This window comes from Pelophylax lessonae (assembly GCF_965119305.1).
Source record: "Pelophylax lessonae genome assembly, chromosome: 4".
Taxonomy (NCBI): domain Eukaryota; kingdom Metazoa; phylum Chordata; class Amphibia; order Anura; family Ranidae; genus Pelophylax; species Pelophylax lessonae.
Window position 1 is genome coordinate 310,540,357 of NC_138771.1, and position 21,762 is coordinate 310,562,118.

The 21,762-nt window shown below is 43.0% G+C and overlaps 1 protein-coding gene across 4 annotated transcripts in view; it reads right to left on the minus strand.

The window, feature by feature from the left end:
• SNCB (synuclein beta) overlaps positions 1-21,762 on the minus strand; it is a 170,706-nt gene that overhangs the window by 110,681 nt on the left and 38,263 nt on the right. For all 4 annotated transcript variants that reach the window (XM_082256615.1, XM_082256614.1, XM_082256617.1 and 1 more), the window contains one exon: positions 6,811-6,852. In XM_082256615.1, the coding sequence (XP_082112741.1) occupies positions 6,811-6,852 (42 nt within the window). The remainder of the gene's footprint in view (positions 1-6,810; positions 6,853-21,762) is intronic.

The following is a 21,762-nucleotide window of genomic DNA, read 5'->3' on the forward strand; positions in this document are numbered from 1 at the left end:
TCTGTTACCCTAGGATCGGCCCTGCTTGTTTACACTTGTGGTAGCCCCAGAAGAGTGATCTGTAGTGGCTCGCTCTTCAGAGAGAGTTTGATAGGCGAAGAAGAGGCATTGTGTTGTCTCCTCACTGCTTGTTTTGAAAACCTAAAAACCACTGCATTGCACACAGTTGCAGGGCAATTGCAGTGCAGCCCCTTTTGGGCAGGTGGTTCTGGGGGATAACTGTTGTAGTCATGTCCACTGCTTTTGCACTCCTGTCCACTACCTTTGCAACTTAAGGGGGGATCAGTTGGAAGGGTTTGAAAAAAGTGGCTCAGCCAAATGTTTTTACTGCCACCCCCCTGCAAGTGTAAATCAGACTTAAGGGGAAATCCTCTTAGCCAGTTGTCATTGGAACAGTGGGGGGAGATTTAGTAGAACTTGTGCATACAGAATCTGGTCCAATGACACCCACCGGCATCTGATACGATAAAATCCGCTATAAACAGACGTATGGCAATACGTTCGTCATCCGTCCTGGATGACAAGCTGGTGGAAACGAACACGCAGTCCGTTTACATCTGACGGCCCCATAGAGGAGAGCGGGCTGTGTCCTTGTCCACTCTGCATAGCGGAGTGCACACGGACGGGTCATCTGCCTGCTCAGCAGGGATCAGTGGAGAGATCCCCCCATTGAGCAGGCTAATTCCACTTGGACGGACCCACTCCGTCTGAAAGGGGACAAATTGAACAAGCTAACAAGTTTGAAGCTGATTGGTTACTATGCAAAGCTGCACCAGATTCTGTGTGCAACAGTTTTAGTAAATCAACCCCAGTGTCTCCATGGGATGCTTTACCTTCTATTCTATTTCTGGTGATAATGCTAAAATGTTATATTTCCTATGTCGTTCTGTCTTCGTGACAATATTCACCGAGACAAATAGAGAGGGTGAATCTACCTAATGGGGACACAGGAAGATAATAAAAACCTGAGAAGAGTTCTAATCCTTTGCTGCAATATCCAATAGTAGATGCACAATAAGTATATAGTATCTCACAAAAATGAGTACACCCCTCACATTTTTGTAAATATTTTATAATAACTTTTCATGTGACAACACTGAAGAAATTACACTTTGCTACAATGTAAAGTAGTGAGTATACAGTATAACAGTGTAAATTTTCTGTCCCCTCAAAATAACTCCATACACACCCATTAATGTCTAAACCGCTGGCAACAAAAGTGAGTACACCCCTAAGTGAAAATGTCCAAATTGGGCCCAAAGTGTCAAAATTTTGTGCAGCCACAATTTTTTTTCCATCACTGCCCTAACCTTCTTGGGCATGGAGTTCCCCAGAGCTTCACAGGTTGCCACTGGAGTCCTTTTCCACTCCTCCATGACGACATCACGGAGCTGGTGGATGTTAGAGACCTTGAGCTTCTTCACCTTCTGTTTGAGGATGCCCCACAGATGCTCAATAGGGTTTAGGTCTGGAGACATACTTAGCCAGTCCATCACCTTTACCCTCAGCTTCTTTAGCAAGGCAGTGGTAGTCTTGGAGTTGTGTTTGGGGTCGTTATTATGTTGGAATACTGCCCTGCAGCCCAGTGTTCGAAGGGAAGGAATCAAGCTCTGCTTCAGTATGTCACAGTACATGTTGGCATTAATGGTTCCCTCAATGAACTGTAGCTCCCCAGTGCCGGCAGCACTCATGCAGCCCCAGACCATGACACTCCCACCACCATGCTTGACTGTAGGCAAGACACACTTGTCTTTGTACTCCTCACCTGGTTGCCGCCACACACGCTTGACACCATCTGAACCAAAAACGTTTATCTTGGTCTCATCAGACCACAGGACATGGTTCCACTAATCCATGTCTTTAGTCTGCTTGTCTTCAGCAAATTGTTTGCGGGCTTTCTCGTGCACCATCTTTAGAAAAGGCTTCCTTCTGGGATGATAGCCATGCAGACCAAATGGGTGCAGTGTGCAGCATATGGTCTGAGCACTGACAGGCTGACTCCCCCCCTTCAACCTCTGCAGCAATGCTGGCAGCATTCATACGTCTATTTAAAAAAAGACAACCTCTGGATATGACGCTGAGCACATGCACTCAACTTCTTTGGTCGACCATGGCAAGGCCTGTTTTGAGTGAAACCTGTCCTGTTAAACCGCTATATGATCTTGGCCACCGTGCTGCAGCTCAGTCTCAGGGTCTTGGCAATCTTCTTATGGCCTAGGCCATCTTAATGGCCTAGGCCATAAGAATGTAGAGCAACAATTCTTTTTTTCAGAGAGTTCTTTGCCATGAGGTGCCATGTTGAACTTCCAGTGACCAGTATGAGAGAGTGAGAGCGATAACACCAAATTTAACACACCTGCTACCCATTTACACCTGAGACCTTGTAACACTAATGAGTCACATGACACCAGGGAGGAAAAATAGCTTATTGGGCCCAATTTGGACATTTTCACTTAGGGGTGTACTCGCTTTTGTTGTCAGCGGTTTAGATGTATATATATATCTCACTAGAACACTTTTTATTTTTTTATTAATTTAGGCTTTTATACAGGATAAATCTGATCACAGAAAGGTCAGGGCTTTGTTGCTGTTATACAAAGGACAACTTTTTGCTTCACGTGTCTATTTAGAAGGGATGTCGGTGTCATCCTTTGCTATTGCTATAAATCTATGAGGTGCCTAGCTCGAATTAAAGTGGAGTTCCACCCTAATTTGGATGCACGTCTGCATGTGCTGCTGATCGCTCTGCCATTCCTTTTTGGATAGTGTCATTTTTTTTTTAATGTATAGTACCTTTTTCCATCCAAACCCGGCCGCAGCTAGGTTCGTCATATCCTTTTTCACATTGGCTCCCAGGATACCAGTGTAATCAATCCCAGGAGTCAATGGGCATCCTCGGCGGTTAGAATCGCTTTATTTCTAAACCGGAAACGACGCGATGCTAGGCTTCATTGCTATGGCCGTGATAAAGTCCCACTGCACATGCACAAGAGTGGGAGCTGCTTATTGGGTACCCAGCAGCACCTTATCCTGGAAGAGACTTCTAGTGGACTTCAGATGCCCACACTCAGGGTGGACACTGGCTGGATCAGGAGGGTACAGTGAGTACCAATACTTTTAATAACTCAGAAAACGTTGTCAGATGTAGCATATGCCGATTTTTAATACATAATTGGCGACTATCACGAGGGTAATTTAAAAAAAAAAAAACCTGGCACGGGCTGGAATACCGCTTTAAAAAATAAAAAATAAATAAGGCTTAAAACTAACTTGAAAATTTAAGAAGGCCTGCAGCAATCCCAAATCTGCAACTTAATATTTAACACAGTGGAAGCAACACGCTCTACTTTCTTTCATACTGTGTTGCTGACTATAGCCCCGTACACACGCAACGATTATCGGCCGACCGATCGTCCGACTTTTGTCCAGAGTGGTTTTTTGGAATGTGCCTAGACTGCACACAAATTTTCTCGCCCAACAAAAATCTACTTCAGAAGTGATGTCATGTGTTGGTTTGCTTTCTTTGTGTTCTTTCTTCTCTGAGCATGCCCAGACTTGCTCATCAGATTTTTCCCTGTCGAAATCTGTACTGACTGCACGAAAATTGGCCGTGTTTTGACGGCCAACAAAAATTTTATAGTCTGTACAGCAGATTTTTTTCGGCCGAAAAGTCGGAGTCGGTTGTCGGAAGCATCATACTAACAAGCCGAAAATCGGAAGATCGGACATTGGCCGAAAATTTCCTGCCAATTTTCGACGCGTGTGTACGGGGCTTATGTCTAAAGTGTTTGGTGAATTGTAGAGGGGGGTCATATTTACTTTATAACACTTAAGCATCGAATTCAAATTTTACACTTAAACAGTTCTATTTTGACTGAAACTTAAAAGGATGGTATTCTACAGTACAGTACTGTGTTGTGTTTATTTATTGCACATAGCCTGTGGATCCTAATTCATTTGAATGTAAAGTCTGCTAAGCAGACAGCATGTTTGTTCTAGAGGAGACATAACAAAGGCATCCCTTCCAACATTGTATAACTTCAGGGAGAAATAGGTACATCATCCAGCCTTGCTGATTGCAATCTAACAAAGTGTATGGCAGACTGTGCCTGGACCAGGGAATGCTGTGCCAAGTCACCTTCACGTTTGGGGCCCTGTGCATTCAGGGATGAATGCCTGGAATGCAGACGACCTGTGTGCATATGTCCTGAAATGCAAGTGGCTCTAAACACAAGTACCACTTACCCATCCATCCGAAGCCTATTTCTGCCAGCCATAGACTTTAGCAAGCTGCAGAATGCATCTCTCCCTCCCAGGCACACTTGGGGGTTGATTTACTAAAACTAGAGAGTGCAAAATCTGGTGCAGCTGCTCTGTATAGAAACCAATCAGCGTCCAGGTTTTATTGTCAAATTTTAACTGAACAAGCTGAAGTTAGAAGCTGATTGGCTACCATGAATAACTGCACCAGATTTTGCACTCTCTAGTTTTAGTAAATCAACCCCTATGACTCCAGAAGGGGAGCACAGCAGTTAGATGTCCTTGTGTGCAGGGGGCCTAAGCAAGACTGCTGTAATTAACTAGGCAACAGTGTGTAACATGACGAGATCTTGCTTTTTAAAATCATAAAAACCTATTATTTTGAAATTCACAAAACAAAAAATATAAATTTAATTTATTATGCTTGTCTTTTTATTTACACTTTCAAATTAGATATGAAATTTAATTTAAAAACACAGTCTGGTATTGTTAATTGATGTGTGCCCTTAAATGATCAAATGATGTCAGTTTATCCAATCATCTGTTCCAGCCTTTTTCAACCAGGTTGCCTTGGCAAATTGGTAAAAAATGGCCCCACAATTGTATATAAGCCAGCATATGGATCAAGCCTGCCTTTTAGTTACACAAAGCCACAGGTTTTCATTGTGCACCATTACAACCATTAGGTTGCCGGTGTGCTGTCAAAAGAACCAACTCTTCAAAATCTCCAAATACATCACTTCCTTCCGGTAAATCTCCAGCAGCAGTAATTGCAGATTTCAACGACTATTTTCACAGAACACTGGCAGCCTATACACTACGGTACACTATATATTGAAATAAACAAAGCATCCAATCACTTGAAGTCCTAGATAGAGGTAGCCATTATCCCTGTTGAGAATAATAAAAGAATACCCCCTTGGTATATGGGACTATAAAGGCAATATACCAGGGGCGTATTCTTTTATCACTATATAATGAAGGAACATTGTTAGTTACTAACCAACAACATGGCCGCCACCGAGGCAGCGACAACTTTTTTTACTCCTTAGCTGGTGTTCTGTCAAAACAGACAAGCCATTGTGTACCATAGTGTATAGGTTGCTAGTGTTCTGTGAAAATAGCCAAGTCGTCGAAATCTGCAATTACTGCTGCTGGAGAGTCACCGGAAGTGGCATAATTGGAGATTTTCACGAGTTGGCTCTTTTGGCAGAGCACCGGCATCCTAACAACCAATGACGTCATTGGCTGATAGGGAGGATGTCAGGCACCTGCACAGCATCCTTGTTTGCTAATCCCCTGCCCCTCTCCGTCAGCACTGGGGTCACATTGGCTGAGTGAGGGAGAGAAACGTAGGGAAAAGAGAAACATTGGACTACTAGTCAGTACCAGTGGGCAAAGGTGTATTTTGCTTTAGAAGAATAAATCATTTGTAACGTCGGGTGTCCGATGTGTGTTGATGTTGATTCGTTATGTAAAACTATTAGTTTAATTTTTTACACTTTAGAATGGGGTGCCTTGAGATTGTGTAGAATTTTAAATGGTGCCTTGACTAAAAAAAGGTTGAGAAACACTGATCTATTCTATGGCATCAGTATGATACAGTATAATGTAAGAAAGTCGATAGAAAACTTGCACCTTAATATTCTACATACACATGTCAGTTAAAAAAGACCTCCACCTATTACCTCCCCATGTGGCTTAAAGGATTTGTAATCTCTTCACTTAGTTGTTTCATTTGTCTGTTAATTACACCATTATACTGTAAATGCTTTGCTATTTCTGTTCAACAAAAGCAAAAATTACTTGTTTAACCATGTCAGAAATTCTTTGTCTTGTGTAATTTCAAGGAGAGTAATTAGTCCTCCAAGTTCTGATCTTGGGACTATAGAATGATTAGCCCATATTTTGTAGAGCTGAGAAGAGTGGAAGGGCTTGGGTAATTTAGTAAAAAAAAAAAAAAAACAACTGGGCAGGGCTGACACCCCTCATTCCCCAAAAATACTGTATGTTGTAAAGCCACAAAAGGATTTAGGAACAGATTGCATTTCTGGCAGATCAATGGGCATTATACTGTAGTTGTAGGATATTTAAATGGACAAAGCATTGTATTACATGTATTTTATTATGCTCTGAAATACATATTAAAGCCACAGCTATGTCATAATGGCCACAAATCTTCCTGGCTCCAAGAAATCAAAAGATAAAAAGTGTTTGTTGCAAGCATTATAAAACAATAACATGTAGTACAGGAATGTGATATATGTTACATATTCATTTCTCTGAATGGCAAACATTGGAAGGCCTACCGTGCACATATTCATCTTCTGCTTTGGATTTTAGATGTAAACATGTTGAAGATGAGCAGTGGCTACTTGCATTAATTGCATTATCTTAGCCTGGATGATCTCAGTGACCCATTAGCTTTTGATCCTGTTATGAACAGAGCTGGCTCCGGTTGCCTGACTGCCTGAGGTGCCATGTCACACAGATTAGCGTTTTGTGCAGCAGCAGTGAGGACAAAGCTTGGAAAAAGAGGGTGATACTGACCTGAAGCCACTCCTTGTACTACTCCATCTCTGGTTTTGCTTCCTGAAAGAAAGGGAAATAAATGTACAATAAGAGGACATTACAAACAACAGGGATTGCATTTTTAATCAAAAAAAGACAATACCGTACTTATCTTGCACAGAGAAAAACTCTTAAACCTGAACATAATACCTACACAGTAAGGTTACATGTTCTTTTGTACGGCACACTGTGCATGAATAGCAGAAGACAAGACAAAGGGAGTCCCAGAGCAAAAAATAAATAAAAATGTGGAGAGACGGCATAACAAGGGGTCTATAGGATTGACAGCTAGGGTTAAAGTTTGGCAGGATAGTGTGGCCAGCCTTATGGGCAGTGTTAGGTGACTGGGAGGGGGGTCACAGGTAGTTTAGGGGGAGCGATGCACGGAAAGAGAGAAGCTTTCCACCCACCCTCCCTGTGGTTAAGTCTTGCTATGTGGTTGTCATGGCAGCCTGGCAGTGGTGGGTCTTTGGTCGAGAAGAGAATTCTTGATAATAAGAATGGTCGGGACCCATCGGTGGTATGGGGTTCTCGGGTACATTCCTGGTAACGAAGGATTAACTCGGATTATCTAAAATGGAGGTCACTGTGAATAATGAAGTTGTCTCCAAGTCGGTGTGTTGTGGCTGTGGGTCTAATTGTAAGCAAAGGTTTTCACAGTGAATAGTTTCTGTATTGTTGCCCTCAAAGGCCACCAAGTTTAATTTCTCAGTTTCTGTTATAAGGAATGTTATGTTATTTATTTGAAATTGCTGTTTTGTAATAAAAGGATGTGATGGCCATTTTACTCCAAAAAGTTGTTGTGTCTTTTATGGTATCAGGGGGGTTAGAGGAGATGGTCTAGCAGGTTGGGTTAGTGCTGGCAGATATCTATACTACACGTGTCATGAGTTCTTAGCGGGACATTACACGTTATAAATGGTTGATTTGCATGAAATCTAGGCACATCTTGGTGACTAGGAAAGAGTGGAGGGATTTCAACAAAATGACAGATTTCACCATACTGCAGTGACTTGTGTTTTTATGCATTGGGTTAATGCAGATGACCATTAGGGCATAAAGAATACAATTGTGCCCCATTCACACCACATTGTTATGCAGTGCAACGCAGTACTGCAGCACAGGGGCACCATGAATGGAATGTACACTTTGTACACTTAAAATAAAGTTTAAAAAAAAAAAAGTAAACAGTGCCTTATATCATAAAACACAAGACATCACTTATCACAGCAGTGGACACCAGCCACACATTAAAAAGAGCCAATTTAATATTCAGCTTAGTGTTATTTCCTTATATTCCTAAAGCGTTTGTTACCCTAAAAAATAAAAAGAGAGATCCTGTTCCCTTATAGACGATTAAACAGCACAGTGCTTTTGCTGTCTAATCTGCCCCTCTCTAAGCTGTAAAAAAAAAAAAAAAACCTGACCGATCCTGCATCTTCCTGTGTCCCCCTCTGTGTCCTGACAACGATAATTATGACTGCCCAGCCCTGACCACCATGGTCAGCTTGCATGCCTCCATCATCTGCTGCTCTGCCCTTTGTGCCTGTCAGCTCTGTGTTTGTGTCTCTGCCTTCACCCCCCTCCGGTCGCTATTAGTAGAAAATAAAATATTACAAATTGCCACTGCCAGCCCCTCAATTATATCTAGGCATACCACACTATATAAGTGTTTTATTAAAACGAAGCTTGTAAAATGAAGCTTGTAAATACCTTTTTACAGCTATCTTCAGGCCGGTCACGTGACCCCCGCCTGGTCTCCTACTCAAATCCAGAGCTACAGCAAGAGGGGCTGAGCGGCCACGTGACCTCCCCCTCTGACGTCAGAGGGAGATCTCGCCGGGAGGCACGTGACTGGCCTGAAGATAGCTGTAAAAATGTATTTACAAGCTTTGTTTTACTGAAACACATATACAGTGTGCTACGCCTAGATATAATAGAGGGGCTGGCAGTGAATTCCATTGTTGTGGTAACAACCACTTTAAGTACTGGAGTTTTTTGTTTATTTTACCTATTTTATTTTTCTTGCTGTCTATTTTTTTTTTCTTTTGCACATAAGTGGCTCAATGTACAATACTTCTGAATATTGCTTGCAGGTAGAAAAGGGACTTTTTTTTCTGCATAACAGACATAGTAACGCTAATTTACTAAAGAAGTAGTAGAGTATCCACTTTCAAAGCACATATTAATTTTGCTTATTTCATTTATCTTCGTGAATAAGGTGAGACAAAGTGAAAAATCACGTTGCAAAGAATACCCAATCATATGCAAGGAAAATAAAAAACATAATTGGATAATTGACGTCAACACTACTTCACCTCCATTCATTAGGTTGAATTTTCTTTTTGCAAAGTGAATTTTCACATAGCTTGGTAAATGAAATAAAGCTGTGCTAACTTCAATCATGTGCAAACACAAATCATATTTTTTAAATGGGTCTGAACCAGTGGATCGCGTTGACAGAACAGCGCAGGAAGCTGTCAAGGAGAGAGGTATGATCATCAGGTATTTTGCTTCTTTTGAAACCAAAGAAAAAATAAGATAGCGTAACAAGGACAGAAAACTGATTTCACTATTCAGTGAATACAGTAATTTAATTTTGCGTTTACATACACTTTAACATCCCTGACAGGTCTTAAGATACGCCTACAGATGCTTTGTCATTTCTTGATAGCTGTGACACCTATGATGCTTTGTCATCTCTTGATAACTGTGATAACTGACATTCAGAAGATAACTAGGCAATTAGTTGGAATACAAATCATTGCTACACACAACTAAAAGCCCGTTTCCAGATTTTTCTTCACCATATGCCATCCATTATGTGGTATACAGTGCCAGATTTATAGATGACTATTGCATAGTTTATTTCAGAAAGTGTTTGGCAATTTATTAAAAAAAGTACTACTTTTCAGTGGGATACAGTGCCAGATTTAAAGGTGACTATTGCAGTGAAAGATACATATTTTATTTTAGAAGATGCTTGGCAATTTATTTAAAAAAGTATTACTTTATGCGTGGTCAGAGGATTCAGTGGCATAAGAAATTGGTCTAATTCCCCTTTTTTCCTAAATATATTGCATGACTGTTGGGAACTTGCACTCTTACGATGCCAGGGACAACACTGTATGATTTTGGTGTGCAGTCTGCATGCCCCTGCCACAGAGGCTCCTGGCAGACGATGAGGTGATTATGCAGTACAATAGATGTTATGCATTTACGGGGAATATTAGAGATTGTTTAGGGTAAATTATATTTTAAATCATTTTTAGGTTTTTTTTTTTTTACGTTTCTGGAATATCTTTTTTTTTTTTTTTTACTATATACATTATTTGTTTTACAAATAAACATTCACCACATGGCAAGGGGATGCCAGAGCACTATGGGGAAGCTAAAGAGGCAGCATGGCAGCATAAAAAAAAGTAGCTCCCTTTTAGACACAGCTGCCTTACAATAAATCCTTGGATGCAGCCTTTGGATAAGGAATGAGTCATCGCTCTATCATTTTTTGTGTTCTTGATCTATTAAATGAAAGGTATAACACTTTTAGGAGTTCTAGTGCAGTTGATAATGTTTTTATTATATATATAGGAAAGCTTCAGGTTTCTTACATTTAGCACTGAAACTATCTGGGCTTACAACATTGAGAATAAATGTATCAGCATTAACTTGTACTCATGATATGAGAATAGCCATATGAAGAGGGGTGAGTCCAAACATTTAGTATATTTATTATCATGGAAAGCTTAAATGTTGCCATTTTTCTCTAGTTTAGATTGATTATGGACAGGTTACAATTTCTGGGCTTGTTTACACTTGCTTCGAAATGTGGCATTGGAAATGCTTTTTTTAAAGCACTGTGAATACCAATCAAATCACTTGTCACTAAAAAAAATGGTAAGCTTTCAGTCCTGTTTACAGATTAGATTTGCTTTGCTTTGCTTCAAAAATGATACCCCATGTTGCTTTCTTGGTACTTCAAATCATCTCCAAAGCCTCCATAGAAGTCTTTGACAAAGCTTGCTAGTAGCACCTGCAGCTTTTGGGAGGCAGCTACTTCCTTTTTGAGGTATTACAGGTAGGAAATATCCCTGGATGCACTGGGAAACCAGAAACACATCATCAGCAGTCGCTATGCAGTACATGTATATATTTTAGAAGTGTCTGGTGCAGACCTCACATCTGGTGTGCAGCATGGAGCTGCAGGAAGGTGAGCTGGGTCCAGAGTGGAGTGGAGCAACTAGCCGACGACACACATGGAGTGCAACATGGGAATTCTATAGCAGAAGGTGAGCGGAGACCAGTGAGAGAGGACTCAATGGCAGAGGATCAGAAGAGCTGGTGGACCAGAGCAGGAAAAACTAGCAATGTCACATGTGGTGCACAGCGTGGGAGCAATTTGGGGGGGAGGTGAGTGGGGACCTGAGAGAGGAGGATTAGCAAACAAAAGAATCAGCAGGGCTGGAGGTTACTAGTGAATGGGGGATAAGCAGAGCTGGGGGCACTACTGAAGTGGACATCAGCAAAGCTGGGAGTACTACTGAGCAGGGTATCTGCTGAATGAGGGTACTAAAAAGCTGGAGATCTGCTGAATGAGGGTACTTATAAGCTGATCTGCTGAATAAAGATACCAATGATCTGGTTATCTCCTGAACAGGGTACTAATGAGCTAGGGATCTGCTGAGTGGGGGTACTAACGAGCTCGGGTTTCACTGGGTCCCTTTAAAACAAACAGAAAACCAGCACACACACAGGGCATTTGCTAAGCTTTAGAAGGGCTCATTTACACTTGCTTAAAAAAATGGCTTTGGACATGTTTTCTTAAAGCTCTCTGAACACCATTTAAAGCTCCTGTCACTAAATAAAAATAGTTAGCTTAAAGTCCTTTTTAGACTTTGTGTTTGCCTTGCTTTGCTTCGCTTCAAAAATTATACTCTATGTCGCTTTAGTGGTGCTTCAAATCATCTTCAAAGCCTCTATAGAAGTCTATGACAAAGCTCATTTGAAGCACCTGAAGCTTTTGAGATGTTTTTATTCAGCTTTAGCTTTGCTTTGTTTTGGAGAAATTGTAGGTATGAGATATCAACACACGGGGCATCTGGTGAGCTTCAATAAAGCTTCAAAAAAGCACCGACGAAGCATCATCGAAGCACCACCGAAGCATTATCGAAGCATCTCCGTAGCATCACAAAAGCCTCAAAAACACATCAAAAAAGCATGTTAAAGAAGAAGGGGCTTTGATGTGTGTTGAAGCCGAAGCAAGTGTAAATGAGCCCTAAAACTTAAAAAAAAATCATCAATGAAGCATCACCGAAGCATCAAAAACACATAAAAAAAAAGCATGTTGAAGCGGTAGGTGCTTTAATGTGTTTTGAATATGAAGAAAGTGTAAATAAGCCCTACGTTTTTTTTTTTTTCTGTCTGTGAAACCTTTGTGGAGATTTTGTTGTTGTAACTGGGAAAGAAAGGCAACAACAGTAATAAACACTTGATCAGAACTTCCAATCCTTCGCGCTATTAGAAATCTATTTTAGTTGTTCCTGTTGGACAGATTTCCCATCACTGTCCTGAAAGAAGTGATATAAAATTCCACTAGGGACACAGATAGCAACAAACATCCAACAGAGGCACTAACCCTTACCTGCTCTATCTAAATGGAAGTTTTGGGTGCAGTTAGGCCTAATGCAGAAGAGACTTCAACTCATGTGGGCTTTCCTTGGGGTTTTAAATATATCACACTCCCATTTTATTTGCCATAAACATTTGTGTCTCAAAAATAAAAGATTTTTGCTATACATCATTACATATTAAAACCGAGGCATACTTACAGTACATGTCTTTACCAATCAGTTTGCCAGTTAAATTTAATTACAATATACAAAGAAAACATTTGATGATATATAATTTTTTTTACAGCAGATTCACAAGGTCAATATAGTGAAGCCCCATGCAGTATCTACTAGCTTTCATGTCTGAAACTGTCTGAATGATGATCTGCTTCAAGGCCCAAAGGTAATCCTATTTTTGCATTGAGTAAGAAGAACTGATTTTTCCTTCAGACACTTTGATGAATAAGGCCCAGTGTGAGTGTAAAATGTTGGTACCACATGAGGTATTGTAAATCTATAATATGTTAGGCCCTTCATGCTTCAAACGTAAAACAAGGCTGGTTTAGCGCTGTTGCGTGCTTCTGAAAACAATCCAATTAAAAGATTTAAATTGGTAGAGTAGACACATGAATGACATAATCAATGCTGAGCACCAGTCAACGTACTTCATCAAATGCAGAATAATACAATATTCCTTTGGAAAATAGGTTACTTTCTTAAAGAGAAACTGAACTCTGGAAGTTGTGCCCAAAAAACAACACCTGGGAATAGTTGCCAGTGTTGTCTGTGGTCCCCGTTTCTGACCATCATACAGTAGGTGTGCTCAGTCTATTACATTAGGGTGTGCACCCCAAAGCGCAAACACAAATGCCTTTTTATGCAACCTCAACTGCACTGCGCAGTGAATGAATGGTCAGTGCCATGTGCTGAGCGGCTTCCTGTTCATTCACAAAAGGAATTTGATTTTTGCTAATTTTTTATTGGATGTGTTTTATAGCAGAAAGTAAAAAATATATTTGTTTCAAATTTGTTAGAATTTTTTGTTTATAGAGAGAAAAATAAAAACCACGGAGGTGATCAAATACCACCAAAACAAAGCTCTATTTATGGGGGGAAAAAGGACATCAATTTTATTTGGGTACAGTGTCGCATGACTGCACAATTGTCAATTAAAGTAACGCAGTGCCATATCGCAAAAAATAGCCTGGTCATGAAGGAGGCAAATCTTCCAGAGGTCAAGTGGTAATGGACAACTCCAAGTCTGCTGGTTGCCCTTACCTTTGGTACAACATACACGTATCAGGAATATGAAATGTCATATTCTATAAAGCGGTAATAAAAAGCAAATATTTATTATTTTACAGATGACCAATTCTTAGATATGATGGCTACATTAGTTTCCTTTTTAAGGCTTTCATTCCCTTATTTTCAGCTGATCTAGTCAGCAAGTCTGTTGTTTTTCATCAGAACAAGCTGTCCTGCAGATGAAGCAGTTAGGGAGTGGAGACAAACATTTTACCACTTACAGGGGTGCTTACAATGATCAGCTTTTATTTATGTAAACCTTTATCCTAAAATATTTTTTTTTTTACTGTACTGTTTAAAAAAATGTGAGCTGGAGTTTAGTTTCAATTTGTTAGTGCATCTAAATCTGCTGGTCCATTCAACACTTCCCTCCCCCCAGACTGACATTTGTGGCTGTTATCCAAAGATGTCCCTATTGCTCCTTTTTCTGTAGTATTGGCCAGACCACCAGGTGAAAACAAAGAGAAAAAGGCCTAAAAGAACAAAACTAATGCAGCCACCACATCTAATGATTGGTAAGCTTCAAAATGTTAGGTTTTTGGTTTGAGGTTTAATAACGTCTCAAGGGGAGTATTAAATAATTAAAGTTTTGCTGGGTCTTTCTGCCAGTATCTCGCAGCATAAAAATACTCAGATTGGCATATTTATGCGTATTTCTGCATGTACATGTGCAAATAGCGTTTATAAGCGTATGCAGGTAATCATTCTGGTGCCAGAATATGTATTTGTTCTAGCTACTATAAATAAAATTGCATGCATTTATGTGAATATATGTGCATTTATGAATGCAGGCACCTTTGGAACATGGAACTGATTCCTCCCTCCCTGTGACATCTGGCAAAAGATCATTGGCGGAACTACCAGGGTCGCATTCCGCCACTGTGGGGGGGCCCCAAAATGGCAATAAGGGCAGCATGGACGCTCAGTGAAGAGCCTGCCCCATGTGCTCATAATCTGGGGGTGTGGGGAGGGGCACATAGGGAGCTTCTGCCACTTCTACTGCCTGACAGGAGAGACTGTCACTCTCCCTGGGTTCACACCTGTGATTCGCACACAGGCGTACCTAGGGTCTCCAGCACCCTTTGCGAGGAGCTGTATCGGTGCCCCCCCCCCCCCCCCCCATGAAAAAGTAAAAAATGTAACTAAAAAAAATGTATAAAAGGGAATTGAAAGTTTCTGAGGTGTCCCTTGTTGGCCCAGTGTAGAGCTCTCTAGTGGGCAAACATTGTGTCAGGTGTGAACAACAAGAAAGAGAGGGGTGAGAGAGAGAGAGGGGGTTTGACAAACAGAGAGCGAAAGAGAGAGGGGTTTGACAGAGAGAGAGAAAGAGAGGGGGGTTTGACAGAGAGAGAGAGAGAGAGAGAGAGAGGGGGGGGTTTGACAGAGAGAGAGAGAGGGGGCGGTTGACAGAGAGAGAGGAGGGGGAGTTTGACAGAGAGAAATGAGGGGGAGTTTGGCACAGAGAGAGGAGGGGGAGTTTGGCAGAGAGAGAGGAGGGGGAGTTTGGCAGAGAGAGAGGAGGGGGGGGTTGGACAGAGAGGGGGTTGGACAGAGAGAGGGGGGTGACAGAGAGAGAGGGGGGTTGCAGAGAGAGAGAGGGGGGTTGCAGAGAGAGAGATGAGGGTGACAGCTAGAGAGATGGGGGTGACAGAGAGAGAGAGGGGGGTGACAGAGAAAGAGGGGGTGGCAGATAGAGAGAGGGGGTGAAAGAGAAAGAGGGGGGGTGACAGAGAAAGAGGGGGGTGACACAGAGAGAGGTGAGGTGACAGAGAGAGAGAGAGGGGAGGTGACAGAGAAAGGGGGAGTGACAGAAAGAGGGGGGTTGACAGAGAAAGGGGGGGGGGGTGACAGAGAGAGAGGGGGGTGACAGAGAGAGCGAGGGGATGACAGAGAAAGAGGGGGGGTGACAGAGAGAGAGGTGGGGTGACAGAGAGAGAGGTGAGGTGTCAGAGAGAGAGAGGGGGGCTGACAGAGAGAGAGGGGGGTGACAGAGAGAAAGAGGGGGGTGACAGAGAAAGAGGGGGGTGACAGAAAGAGGGGGGTTGACAGAGAGAGGGGGGTGACAGAGAGAGGGGGGTGACAGAGAGAGGGGGTGACAGAGAGAGAGGGGGTGACAGAGACAGGGGGGGTGACAGAGAGAGGGAGGGTAACAGAGATAGAGGGGGTGACAGAGAGAGGGGGTGACAGAGAAAGAGAGGGCTGACAGATAGAGAGGGGGTGACAGAGAAAGAGGGGGTGACAGAGAAAGAGGGGGTGACAGAGAGGAGGGGGGTAACAGAGAGAGCGGGGTGACAGAGAGAGAGGGGGTGACAGAGAGAGGGGGGTAACAGAGAGAGAGGGGGGTGACAGAGAGACAGGGGGGTGACAGAGAGAGAGGGGGGTGACAGAGAGAGAGGGGACTGACAGAGAGAGGGGGTGGCAGATAGAGAGAGGGGGTGACAGAGAAAGAGGGGGGTGACAGAAAAAGAGGGGGGTGACAGAAAAAGAGGGGGGTGACAGAAAAAGAGGGGGGTGACAGAGAGAGAGGTGGGGTGACAGAGAGAGAGGTGGGGTGACAGAGAGAGAGAGGGGGGGGTGACAGAAAAAGAGGGGGCTGACAGAGAGAGAGGGGGTGACAGAGAAAGAGGGGGTGACAGATACAGAGGGGGGTGACAGAGAGGACGGGGGTAACAGAGAGAGAGGGGGGTGTCAGAGAGAGATGAGGTGACAGAGAGGGGGGGTAACAGAGAGAGAGGGGGGGTGATAGAGACAGATGGGGTGACAGAGAGAGGGGGGTAACATATGGAGAGGGGGGTGACAGAGAGAGGGGGGTGACAGAGAGAGGGGGGGGTGATAGAGAGAGAGGGGCCTGAACTTGCAGAGGGCTTGATGTAGGGCACTGAGGGGGAATCGGTGCAGGGAAAGAGGAATGAGGGAGCTACCGGCCTTGCTGACCCAGAGTGAGAGACCAGAGATGGAAGCGAAGATGGATGTCATGTGCAGGAGCTGCTCTAGAGGGGAAAAAAATCAGTAGAGCCGGAGCCGGAGGAATGCTAAGGCTGCAGCAGTGTGAGTAAGAGCAGAGGTGTGCTGGGGATGCTGTGAGAGGCAGTCTCAGTCTCCTGGTCTGCCCGCTCAGTGTTTTAGACCTGGATGGAGCCGCATGCTGCCTGGGGGCGCTGGGGAGCGCAGGCTGAGCGAAGGGCGCAAAAATCACTAACACTGCCAATGATTTTTGCACCCCCCTCGGCCTGTGCCTCTGGCGGGCGCCGGTCTCTCCAACTCCTTGATATGCCCCTGTTAGCACAGGAAACCCACCGCATTCCTGTGAACATCACATGCAAAGTTTGTTCGGTGCGATTTGAGGCATACGTTTTGTGTGGCTTAAATTGCATTGCTTCCGCACCAAAATGGTGTAGGACACTTTTTTTTCCCTGCACCTAAATTGCATTGCATGGATGTTCACACCAATGCGATGCGATTCTAGAAATCTCATTGCGTTTTGCGATCTGTTTCAGGGTGTCTTTAATCTAACATTCATTGACACCCGCAGCAGATTGCAAATCTTGTGCATTTCTCGCATTGCGTAAGTATGAACTATTGATTATCAGATTTCTGGTGAATGGATAGTGGTGAAGGACTGGCACTGGAGACACTTTGTTGTTTTGCTGCAATAGGAAGTGTCACTAAGGGCTCATTTACACTTGCTTCAACATGCATTAAAGCGCCTACTGCTTCAACATGCTTTTATAATGTGTTTTTGATGCTTCGGTGGTGCTTCAATGAATCTTTGGTGGTGCTTCCATGATGCTCTTTTGAAGCTTTGTTGAAGCTTGGCACATGCTCTGTGTAAGTGAATACCTCATACCTGCAATTTCTCCAAAACAAAGCAAAGCTAAAGCTGGATTAAAGCCTCCCAAAAGCTTCAGGTGCTTCAAGGAGCTTTGTCATAGACTTCTATGGAGGCTTTGAAGATGCTTTAAAGCACCACTAAAGCAACATGGGGTAAAATTTTTGAAGCAAAGCTGAAGAAAAGCAAACGCAAGGGGTAAACAGGACTGTAAGCTAACCATTTTATTTTAGTGACAGGAGCTTTGACTGGCGTTAAGAGAGCTTTTAAAAAAAAGTGTGTCTGAAACCCTGTTTTGAAGCAAGTGTAAACGAGCCTTAATAGTGGATTTTGAAGTGGACATTTTAATATAAAGGCATTCCACAGGTTACAAACAAGATAGATTCTGTAGGTTTGTTCTTGGATAGCAATGGGGAGGGCTAGAACCCCTGTAATGTTTGATTTGCTGTCTGTGCCCCTGTTCTGAAGATTTCACCTCACTTTCTGTCCCTGTGATAATTGGATTTTGAAAGGTTGAGTTGTCGTGGAAATAAGGATTGGTGAGAAAACTTCAGTGGAGACACCTTTTTCCCATGATAACTCCTACAGGAGTGAATTTCCCTTCCTAGGGGTAGATTTCCTCTCCCTTCCTGTGGTCTCCCTTTGTATGTAAGTAGGAGTCGAATGTAAGTCAGATGTTTGTAACTCAAGGACTGCCTTTATATGGGCATTTTTGCCTTATGGTGTGAATACACGATTAGAATATCGCCCGATCATTCGACCACCGACTTTTGAAAAAGTATTTGTCGGTCGAAAACGTTGCCAACATACACGGTCCGAATATCACCCGACCGTTGCCCGCCGACCATCGAAACAGTGTTCGTCGGTCGAAAACGTTGCCAAGAACGTATACAGATGTAAACTGAACGACCTCAACACCAACGTATATAGAATATTGTTTTTTTCGCAAACGAGACAACAGAATTTTTCGTGTTTTTCAAACTGTATTTTTCGTTCACAATATCGATATCGCTCATTAATGGCTGGGTATTAAAGAGGAAGTAAACCCTCCTCTACAACTTGTACCTATAGGCAAGCCTATGATAAGGCTTACCTATAGGTACTGTAAATATCTCCTAAACATGTACCGTTTAGGAGATATTTACCTTACATGTCGCCAGTGACGTCACTGGCGCATGCGCTCTGAAGAAACGGCCGATCGTGCCGTTCCTTCAGAGCCCCGTGCCGTGACTGTCGGCTCCCGCGCGCGTGCGCGGGAGTGACGTCACCGCGGCTCCGGCCAATCAGATGGCCGGATGCCGCGATCCCGGAAGACGGGCGACTAGACATGTCGCCCGTCATAGAGGTGAGTGAGCGGCACGGCGGGGGCTCGTTCTGAGGTAAGTATTGCATAATGAGCTAATATGCGATGCATACTAGCTCATTATGTCTTTCTTTTGCAGGGTGTAAAAAAAAAAAAAAAAATTTATACGAGTTTACAACCTCTTTAACGAGTAGAATATCGGCCGATCGCTCGCTGAACGGAAATTTTCGGCCGATTTTCTTATCGTGTATTCCAGCCATTATGTACAGTACACTTAGTACACTTATGTACACTTAGTGATCACATTCAGTCACTGGCCATTTTATTAGGTACATCTGTTCAATTGCTTTGTAACACAAATTGCTAATCAGCCAATCACATGGCAGCAACTCAATGCATTTAGGCATCTAGATGTGGCATAGACGACTTGCTGAACTTCAAACCGAGCATCAGAATGGGGAAGAAAGAGGATTTAAGTGACTTTGAATGCGACATGGTTGTTGGTGCCAGACAGGATGGTCTGAGTATTTACAAAACTGCTGATTTACTGGGATTTTCACGCACAACCATCCTTAGGGTTTACAGGGAATGGTCTGAAAAAGAGAAAATATCCAGTAGTTCTGTGGACAAAAATGCCTTGATGGTGTCAGAGGAGAATGGGCAGACTGGTTTGAGATGATAAAAAGGCAACAGTAACTCAAATATCTACACATTACAACCAAGGTATGCAGAATACCATCTCTGAACACATAACATATTAAACTTTGAATCAGATGGGCTGCAGCAGCAGAAGACCACACCAGGGCCACTCCTATCAGCTAGGAACAGGAAACTGAGGCCGCAATTCACACACAGTGTGGAGTGCACAGGAACCCCCTGATGAATGGCATTTAGCCGGAAACATGTCGGGCCAAGCCGCCCACTGAGGAATTCTGCTTACCATCATTGAGGAGCAGTAGAGTATACTTTAATGTGAGTGGCTACTATATTTTTGCTTTCGTGCTATATCACTTAATAAAGATACTTTTCATTTTATTGCGCATTGATGGTGATTGTTCAACAAGTGATTGGGAAAAGATCGTGGGGTGCTTAGGGATCTGTCGAGGGTACACCGATATCCACTCTGGTCCATTATTAAGAGCGTGTGATTTTTGGAGTTCTGGTGAGTTTGCACTGCACGAGGGGTGGAGGTAGTGTGCACATATCGCGTTAATCCAGCACTGGTGAAATGCCCCCCCATATTTGGATGCTATGCACTCATTTTGTTATACTGCACCATGATATTTTCCCTTCCCTTTTTTTGCATACTTTTGATTGGACTTTACAGGATTACAATCATGTATAACATCAGATGGATCTTATCCAGGGAGCTATTCTGATCCAGTGTTTTCTGTCATATCCATTTGGGACAAGTTTTTGTTTGTCTATTTGTTCAAGCGCTGCAATACTTTTATTACTTTTATTTTTTCACAATTCACACAGGCTCACCAAAATTGGACCATAAAAGATTGAAAAATGTTGCCTGGTCTGATGAGTCTTGATTTAAAGCGGAGTTCCGGCCTCGGGGGTCAATTTGAGCTAAAAATACCCTCAGGACAGTCAGGGCTAGTACATTACATTATGGATAGCCTCTGAACTTTCCCGGGTCGCACTTACCTGTAAGAAGAAATACTTACCTTGAAAATTTCTTCTCCAGCGCTGCCATCTGAGGTGTGGGCAGCTGAAGCCGCAGCGTCCCTCTTCGTGTCTTCTTCCGTGACGTCGGAGTCCCACAATACACTGCAACGGCCCCGCTCGTCACTTCTGGTGCAGGCGCGGCATTCCTGCCCAGAAGCTGTTTAGCAGTGAATGCCGCGCCTGCACCGGAAGTGACGAGCGGGGCCGGTGCAGGCGCATTGATTCCTAGTGATGACGTTCAGCTCCCAGGAATCATCGCAAACTGGAAGTGACGGCGCGGGGAGTGGCCGCAGAGGGAGGAAGTGGAAGGAAGGTGAGTATATTTTCTTCTATAATAAGGTAAGTGACCAAAAAAAAAAAAATCGCCAGTATCCATTTCAGGTTCCCCTTAGCAAGTGGATGGCCCAAAATCGCTTTAAGCTGCGACATTCAGATGGTAGGGTTAGAATTTGGTGTAAATAACATGAAAGCATGGATCCATCCTGCCTTGTATCAATGGTTCAGGCTGGTGGTGGTGTAATGGTGTGGGGGATATTTTTTTAGCATGCTTTTGGTATCTTAGTACCAATTAAGCATCATTTAAATGCCACAGTCTACCTGAGTATTGTTGCTGACCATGTCCATCTCTTTAGGATTACAGTGTACCCATCTTCTGATGGCTACTTCAAGCAGGATAATGCACCATTTCACAAACCTCAAATCATCTCACCACTGGTTTCATGAACATGACAATGAGCTCACTGTACTCCAATGGCCTCCACAGTCACCAGATCTCAATGCAATATAGCACATTTGGAATGTGGTGGAACCGGAAATGTGTATCATGGATGTGCAGCCGACAAATCTGCAGCAACTGCGTGATGCTATCATGTCAACTTGGACCAAAATGCCTTGTTGAATCCATGCCACGAAGTATTAAGGCAGTTCTGAAGGCAAAAGGTCCAACCTGGTACTAGAAAAGTGTACCTTATAAGGTGGCCAGTGAGTGTATATGGTGTTAATTACTTACTAGTTTTTTGCAAGCTCTTTTTGGGGTGTATTTTTACTTTTTACATTTTTTACACATATTTAGAAATTATTTATGATTTTTTTACATTATTTATGAATGCAATTATGCGCAGCAAATCGTTTTGATTTATAATCCTTTGTAACTGTTGGCATCTCAGCACAAGGTAAGCTTTCCTGCTTTTTGGACCTATTAAGGTTTG